The 9,080-nt window shown below is 39.3% G+C and overlaps 1 protein-coding gene across 1 annotated transcript; it reads right to left on the bottom strand.

Moving 5' to 3' along the window:
- Window positions 1-719: 719 nt before the first annotated feature.
- Window positions 720-1,277, bottom strand: LOC104427110 (receptor-like protein 9DC3). Its single transcript, XM_039305011.1, has one exon. The coding sequence runs from the start codon at window positions 1,275-1,277 to the stop codon at window positions 720-722; it is 558 nt and encodes a 185-aa protein (XP_039160945.1).
- Window positions 1,278-9,080: the final 7,803 nt, after the last annotated feature.

Here is a 9,080-nt window from a genome sequence, read left to right as displayed (position 1 = left end):
GCATAGTAAGAACTTTAGTAAATTCAACTTTGCCATGTTGGTTCTCAGCATAATATGCTGTTTTATGAAAGAGAATTTGATTTCCTACCGCACGAACAGAAAGGAAGATCTGAAAAGCAAAACTGATATGTATACTTTTCACAAGAATGATTTGTCACGGTTCTTGTCCAATGAATCTCCAAATGCGGATTTTGTTTCAAATGTCAATACAACCGTTGTCCGTACAATTTGTAAGGTGACAAACAACCAAAGCAAATAATCAAGGCATGGATGAGAGCCAAGATTTGCATAAAGTTGTGAGAACATTGTATCATTGCTATTGATTGTTTTACTAGAATCCATAAATGGGTTTCAGCTAGTGATGTGAGCCCTGGATAAAGAAGAATCCTTATGGCAATTCAGATTTGTGTGTTCAACAGTAGTACTTTTGCTTATACATTGATAGGAAAAGGCGCAAATGGCTTGGGTTTTCAAGTTGCTAATGGCTTTATAAATAGATGTGATGAGAGATTACATCAAGAAAATGAAGTTCGACATAAATAACTATAAAAATACTATGAAGAAACAAATGCATTTGAGAAAGACAAGGAAATACCTAGCTCATTTTTTAGAAAGTTCTAATATCTGCAGATATTAAAAAACTTGCTAGACCAAGAGTTCATACCCCTCCTAGGTTGCCTTTGACTAGGCCGTCGTCTTCTCTTGGCATTTCCTTCAAATCAATCATGTTTTGAGGAGATGAATGCATTTCCGATGACCACTCCAATCACCAAGCCGCTCCCATAACCCAAAAGAACAATTTTCCAATCAAGTTCAATTGGCAATCCCAGGCCTTCTTCTTGGTGGGTTGAAGGTTGTCCTGACTTATCCTCTAAATCTTGACATTTTGTGGATATGAATTCCCCACATAATCCCGAGTTTCCTTCGAAAGAATCATTCAAAAACGTATCAAATTGTTTCCCTCTAGGCACAGACTCGGTTAGATTCTTGTAAGACATGTTCAAGAAAGAAATGAACTTGAGTTCTGTTAGCTTCTGGGGGATCTGTCCTGAGAGTTTGTTCAGAGAAAGGTCCAATGACTCAAGTGCTTTGAGATTCCCTAACGATGGTGGGATGTGACCAGTGAGGAGATTATTGGAAAGGTTCAATCCCTGCAGTCCTTTAAGATCACCAATGGCACTCGGGATCTCTCCTTCAAACAAATTGCTAGAGAGGTCAATGATTGTGAGGACTTCTAATATCTTCGGGTAATACAATTTAAGGCCTTTGTAAATCATTGTCATGGAGAAATCGTAATTGCTATAGTAGGTGAAGTCAAGGTACCATCTCGGCTATAGGTTTCTATGCATGTATGTAAAGTTTCCTGTCTCGGATTTCATGGCATTCAAAAGATTGAAAGAATTCCATGGGCAACTTATTGACAAATGCATTGATAGAGAGGTCAAGTATTCGTAGCTTAAGAAATGTCTAACTAGATTGGGGCCTCTCTATAACACAGTGGAATTTATTGGATCGCAAAATAAGGACACAAAGCTTTGGTAGAGATCCCAACCATGATAGGAAGCTGTCCACGATAATATTGTTTGCAAAGTTGATGAACTCGAACATCTTGCAATTGGCTAAGGATCTTGGTAAATTGCCTTGCAACCGATTGTCACTCAAATCAAGCATCGTCAGTTGCGTCCCCCTCACCAGTAGCTCAGGAATATTTCCATGAAAATTGTTTCCTTTTAGGTTCAATATCATGAGAGATTCGTTGATATTGCCCAAATAAACTGAAGGCACGCCAGTGAAATCATTAGAAGACAAGTCTAGTGTGATTGCTAAACTCAAATTGCACATCCATGGTGGCAATGCTCCTGTCAGCCTATTATTGGATACTATATAGAACATTATGGACGGCGATGCTTCTATGGGTGGTCCTTGCAACATGTTAAGAGATAGGTCTATTGTGTACATATATAAAGGATTGATCGGGTAATATCGATCAAGACCGGTTAAAAAGTTATGAGAGAGATTCAGGTATTGCATCCTATTAAAACTGCCGTTGCACACCCAAAATGGCACTTCTCCCCTAATGTTGTTATCTGATAGGTCCAACCAATTCATGCTCTCTTGGTTTTGTAAGAATGCAGGAAACTCGCTCAAATTACATGATGCCAGTCCTAGGACACGAAGCTGAGGAATATTAACATTCATGCTACCAGTGTGGCATGATAGCTTGTTAAATGATAGTTGCAACACTATCAATTGTTTGAGCTTGAGAAAGTTGTCTAGCTCAACAGTGCCACTGAATTTGTTTTTAGCAAGGAGGAGGATATGGAGATTTTGGAGTTGAGAGATTGATGAAGGTATCTCGCCATGGATCTAGATTACAACATAGGTTGAGGTACACCAACCTTGTTAGCTTGAAGATTTCGAAGGGACTCAACTGGACAAAAAAGGGATAAATGCAATAGAAGTCCTAAAATTTGTTAGGAAAATGCAATTGAGTTCTAAAATTTGTAAAAAGTGTAATCAATTCCTAAAACTTATTAAATTGGTTCAATCGAGTCCTAAAGTTAACACCGTCAAACTTTTTAACGGAAAATGCCGTCGTGGCGCATATGTGGTATTTTAAATGTTTTTATTTTCCATGTGGCTTTTTTAAAAATGATTTTTTATTCAAAATTTTTAAAATTAGATTTAAAAACTAGAAAAGAAAAGCTAAAATTTATTTAAAACAAAACATTTTTAAAAAAAAGAAAAAAAATGGCAGGTGCTTCTACTGTCGCCGTCCATCGCTAGAGGGTCAGCCCTCGCCCTAGCCTTACGAGGGCTCGCTTGGGGCCAGTGAGGCCTCACCCTGGCTGGGCGAGGGCCGGCCACCCCGCTCGGGGCCGGCGATCGTTGCTAACCCCTTTGGTGATGGGCGCGGCAGTGGCGAAAGACTGCCATTTTTTTTTTGGAGCTATTTTATTTTTTAAATAATTTTAGCTTTTTCTAGTTTTTAAATCTAATTTTTAAAAAATGAATAAAAAATAATTTTAAAAAAGCCACATGGAAAACAAAAATTCATTCAAAATGCCATGTTTGCGCTACGTCAGCATTTTCCGTTTAAAAGTTTGATGGTGTTAACTTTAAGACTCGATTGAATCAATTTGACAAGTTTTAGAACTTGATTACACTTTTTATAAGTTTTAGGATTTAATTGCATTTTCTTAACAAGTTTTAGGACTTCTATTACATTTATCCAAAAAAAAAAGGAAAATAGAAATCAAGATGAGTCAATCTCAATAGATCTCCAACTCTTGTTTTAGATGGAACCATAGAGAAAACTACTTCTTAGGTCAAGAACAACTAGATGGCTCGTGTTCTTGTTGCATTCTATCCCATCCCAAGAGCAGCAATCCTGATTGTTTTTCCAGGTTAGTGTCTTGGGACAAGCAAGAGGATCACCCGAAACATTGACGATTTTGAATCTCCTTTTGAATTGCGGCAAGGCAGACATTTTTTCCTGGAGACATAGAGGTTTCGTAGAACGAGACAGATTGTCAACGCCAATCGGTGAGATGACAAGTACAAAAAAAGGCAAGTGTATGGACATGTAGAAGCAGGATGAGGAAGCCATTTTGTTCCAAACATAGACAACTTACTTTGTGATGAGTAGAGAATGAGAGAGTGAAGCAGATTTTATAGGTGGTGCTTGGTGACTAGGGATATGAACACGCCTCAGCTCATGCTAGGATGCGTCGAGAATCAATGACTTTTAGAGTGATGAAACACACAGACTATGTGCGGTAACTATGGATATTTAGGTGCGGGCGCATTATTTTTGTCCAATGACTTAGTGAATAGCCGCCGGGGAACATAATGAAAACTCAGCCAATAGATCTACATTTGCTTCGAAGACTTGGGTCAACCGTGGAGAAAGCAGCAAAAAGGTATATGAAATGGTAATAATTAAGGTCGAAGTTGAAGACTTAGGTTGCTCTGTGTTGGACTTCTTTGTTCGCGATGTTAGTGCTGTTTTGACTTTGAATTCATGATCTGTGGACATTTCGTTGAGTCACTGATTAGAAATGTAATTTACGTTGTGCAATGCGTTCGGCGGTGATGGTTTTATTAGTGATGGGCTTAAGGCCCGTCCGCCCATGTTGGGCCCAAAAGCCCGGCCCACAGAAATAGGGCCCATGGATGGAGGGACATATAAAAGGGATGAGAAAGAGGGAGAAGACACCTTTGGAAATTCAACGTACGTAAGTCTTCCCGAGTGCTCTCTCTCTCTCCAAAAGAAAAGAAAAACAGTAAGCGTTTTTCTTCCCTTCAAGGCGTCATCGGATCGAACATGGCCAAATTCTCTTCCTCTTATCGGCGTAGGTGTCTAAACGTGGCTAACAAGGTACGCTCAAATCCGTGGTGCGCTTTACGATTGGTGATACGTGTTATTCCTGGGCTTCGTCTTCCGCATTGATTTAGGGGTTCGATTCAGTGTCGAATCCGGTTTTCGGGAATCTGTTATTCCCAACATTGGTATCAAAGCCCTAGTTCACGTTTTCCCGACCCCTTTAATGTTTAATGGATGATTTTAGATTGAATTTTTGCGAAATTAATCGGCCGACACAGATCGGGGCGCAAAATCCTGACATCCGAGCACTGTTCCTCCATTTTTTCGAGTTTCTGTAACTTGAAATTGATTTCTGATGGCGTAGAATGGAAGGGCTTGTCGAGACAATCGCAACGAGTGGCGGAACGCCACCAACGGCCACCGGACGCACCCCCACGCGCAGCTGGAGTGAAGCGACGCACGGAAGGCGCGTGCGTCGCATGCGCGCGCGGGACCAACGCGCGCACGTGCGATGCACGTGAGCGTCCGCGGTCGCAGGCGCGTGCGAGGCAAGTGCCAGATGACGTCATCGTGACGTTAGCTGCACTCGTGCAAGGCACGTGCCGGTCGGTTCGTCCGAACCGGCCCTACCGGTCCGACCCGGCTCGTTCGGCCCGACCCGACCCGGCGGCCTGACCCGTTTGACCCGATGACCCGTTGACTTGACCCGGTCATGCGTTGACCGTTGACCTGCGTTGACCGTTGACCCGTTGACCGACGACCATTGACCGTTGACCCGAAAAAAAAAAAAAAAAAAGTAAAAAGAATTTGTTTCTTTTTCAATTATGTCTATGTGAGTTATAAGTAATCCATTTTTTTTATTCTGCATTTGTTGCATGAATCATGGAAAATTATCTATTTTCCCTTATATACGTTATGGATTATAAGTAATCCATTTTAGTTCTGCATTTGTTGCAGGAACTATGATGCGTTACGCACGAATACCTGCAATCTCGAGAACGGATGAGGGAAGTGCAAGACTTAAAAGGCTAATGACAAAGTTAGCTAGTTATCGGTGGCATGACGGTGATTTAGTATCACATGTGGTCAGGGTCAATCAGATGATACAGGAAATCATTTGGAATGATTATCTTATGTCGGATTTTGAGAATGTACCGGCTTTGATGAACACTCTTCCACCTAAATGGCAAGCACTGTTAGATCGGCTATGGGAGGTCAACATGGTCCCGGGTTATAGGAGGCCAGTGGAAACTTTTGTAAGAGAGTACTATAGAATTGAGTTAACCAAAAATTCAACTCTTAGATTGAGCGCCACATGGCGCAGAGTGAATGCGCCTTGGTGGCGACATGAAAGCTCTCCAAAATTTTTTCCATGGTTGGCAAATGTGCCTTCAATTTTCTCAGATGTTTTGGTGATAGATTAGAAGGTACATTCCTTATTTATTTCTTAGATTAATTATGTAATGTTTACTACCTTATTGTTGTTGATGTAGCAACCGATATGTTAGTTGTATTATGTGAAAGCATTATTGTTTTTATTGGATGTCAATTATTATTCGCTTTCTGTTATTGCTGGTTGCTGTGGGTAGTAATAGAAGTTTTTGTAACTTCATAGAATTTATTTGCATAAGACAATTATATTAATAATAATTTTGAGTTAGGATTTTGGAGGATGATTGGAAACATAGTGACATTTTGATTCTGAAGCCTTACTTGAAATTATTCATTAATATGATGGGTCTGTGCAAATAGGGATGCATAAATGATAGGCATTAATTATTTGTGCATGAATGTCTGATGTGTTCAGATCGATGGTTTTAGCAACTAAGAATGTAATTGCTGATATGAACGGCAACAATTGTGAAATATTGAATATGAAGATTCAATATGTGCTGGAAAAGCAAAAAGCACTAAAAGCTCTTGACCATGTTATGGAAGATCTTGAGGATGCCATGCGCTACCTTAAGCTAGTTGAGGACCACCTAACGGCATTTGAGCCGAAAAATAGATATTTTCAATGTTGGTTCTAGCTTAGAAAGGGTTTTGTGCTCTAAGCGCAAGCGTATTGATTCGTTCAATATGTGGGAATGCAAATGATCAAGTCCTTATTGCAAGAAATCAAGAGTTAACCAACACAAAAGAGGAAAGCGTCCTCAAGTGAAGAAAATGTTAAGGGTGAGATGTTACAATTGTGACAAGAGAGGTCACTATGCTCGCGACTGTCGTGAGCCAAAGAAGGTAAATATCTCTTGTACATTTGAGAACTTTGCTTATGTGTCAAGTTCTGTATTATAGTCTGAATCCAATCCTTTGTGGACTGTAGATTCAGAAGTAATAGACCATGTAGCGAAGGATAGAGGATCCTTTGTAGAATTCTGATGAGTACCAACTGGAACTAAGTGGATCCATGTAGGAAATAACTCCAGAGCTAAAGTTAAAAGAGATTGGCACCTGCCAATTGAACATGCGTGGTGGACGCACCTTGTTCCTACATAATGTTCTATATGCTCCGGAGATTCGTCGAAATTTAAGTGTCTGTTTTGGTGTTAGTTAAGCTTGGTTCTGGTATGAACTTCCATAATAAAGGTGTAGATTTGTATTTGGATACAAACTACTATGATTGTGGTTACTTTCTGGATAGTTTTATTGTACTAAATGTTGACTGTGGTGATGTCAATATATGTTATTCCCTTGTTTCACGTCTTCTACTTCATATGATAATGATGTGATTATATGGCATGCTAGACTTGGTCATATTGACCAACAACATATGAATAAACTAGCCAAGAAGGGCTTGTTGGACAACATTGAAAAAGTCGATTTGCCCATATGTGAGCATTGTCTAGTAGGGAAAACAACAAGGAAACCATTTGGAAAAGGTAAAAGAGCTGAATTTCCTCTGCATTTAATCCATTCTAACGTCTATGGTTTAATGAATGTGAGAGGAAGGCATGAGACTGTTTATTTCATCACTTTTATAGATGATTATACTCGATTCAGATATGTCTATTTGATTTCTCATAAATCTGAATCAATAAGTTGTTTCAAAAGGTTTATGAACTTGGTAGAAAATCAATTAGACAAGAAAATAAAAACATTGAGATCCGATCGATGTCGAGAATATTTATCTGATGAGTTCAGAAAATTATGTGATGAAAAAGGAATAGAAAGACAGTTGTCTATTCCGTATACTCCTCAACAAAATGGTGTTGCGGAGAGAAGAAACAGAATCCTACTGGAAATGGTTAGGTCCATGATGGCGCATGCTAGCTTACCTATCACTGTTTGGAGTGATGCACTATTAACTGCAGCCTATATACTTAACTGGGTGCCTTCCAAATCAGTTACTTCCACTCCATATGAGTTATGGACAGGTAGAAAACCGGATTTAAGTTTTCTTAAGCCATGGGGTTGTGCTGCCTATACACATGACTCCTCTCACAAGTTTGGAAAATTGGGTCCCAGAGGAAAGAAGAGTATTTTCATAAGATACTCAGAACACTCAAAAGGGTATGCGTTCATAGGTGAGAAGGAAAGTGGGAGTATAACTGAATTTGAATCACGAGATGTCACATTCTTAGAGGATGAATTTTCTAAGAAGGGCGAAATATGTGAAGATTACTCCATATTTGAAACTTTGGATCAAGATAATGATATTAGTGGAGTTCGTCCAAGTGGAAGTAATATGAGAAGTGATGAATTGAATTCAACTCATTCTCAATTGCAACCACATGATGAGATGACGTCATCATTATCTAATCCAAGTGGGAGCATGATTGGGAATGATGTACAAAGTGTATAATCTCCCATACGGCGAACAAGTCGCCAAAGTATTCCCCGTCGACATTTTGACATTGAAGGGGAAACTTTTATGGTTGCTCCACAAGATGAGGATGAGCCAAGAAATATTAATGAGGCTCTGAATTGCCCTGGTAAAGAAAAATGGATTCATGCAATGGAAGAGGAAATGTAGTCAATGAAATCAAACCAAGTCTGGGAACTAGTTGATCTTCCAAAAGGACGTAGAGCTATTGGGAACAAGTGGGTTCTCAAAATAAAGCGAAAGGGTAATGGCTCGATAGATAGGCACAAGGCTCGCCTTGTGGCGAAGGGGTATAATCAACAAGAAGGAATTGATTATGAAGATACGTTTTCTCCTGTAGTAAGATTTACCTCGATTCGCATTATTCTAGCAATAGTAGCTAGTATGGATCTTAAGTTACATCAGATGGATGTAAAGACTGCTTTGCTCAATAGAGAATTAAAGGAAGAAATATATATGGAACAACCTGCTGGTTTCATAGTGAAAGGCCAAGAAGAAAATGTATGTCAACTTTTGAGGTCGATATATGACCTTAAGCAGTTATCGAGACAATGGTATATACGTTTTCATAATGCCATAATAGCATATGACTTTACAATGATAGATGAGGATCATTGTGTATATATCAAAAGATCCAATGATCAATTTGTGATCATATCATTATATGTTGATGATATACTAATTGCCGGAAGCAATAGAGAGTTTGTTAATACTATCAAGAGTTGGTTGTCTTCCAACTTTGAGATGAATGATATGGGTGAGGCTGCATATATTCTTGGAGTTAAGATTTCAAGAGATCGTTCGAAGAGATCGTTGTCTCTTTCGCAAGAAACATATATAAATAAAGTTCTTGAACAATTTCGTATGCAAGATTGTAAACCTATAGACACTCCTATTGCAAAAGGTGAAGGATTGAGCCATAGACTGTGT

Source organism: Eucalyptus grandis, chromosome 11 (genome assembly GCF_016545825.1).
Source record: "Eucalyptus grandis isolate ANBG69807.140 chromosome 11, ASM1654582v1, whole genome shotgun sequence".
NCBI lineage: Eukaryota > Viridiplantae > Streptophyta > Magnoliopsida > Myrtales > Myrtaceae > Eucalyptus > Eucalyptus grandis.
Note: the sequence above shows the minus strand (reverse complement) of the source record. Positions and strands in the feature narration are given on the sequence as shown.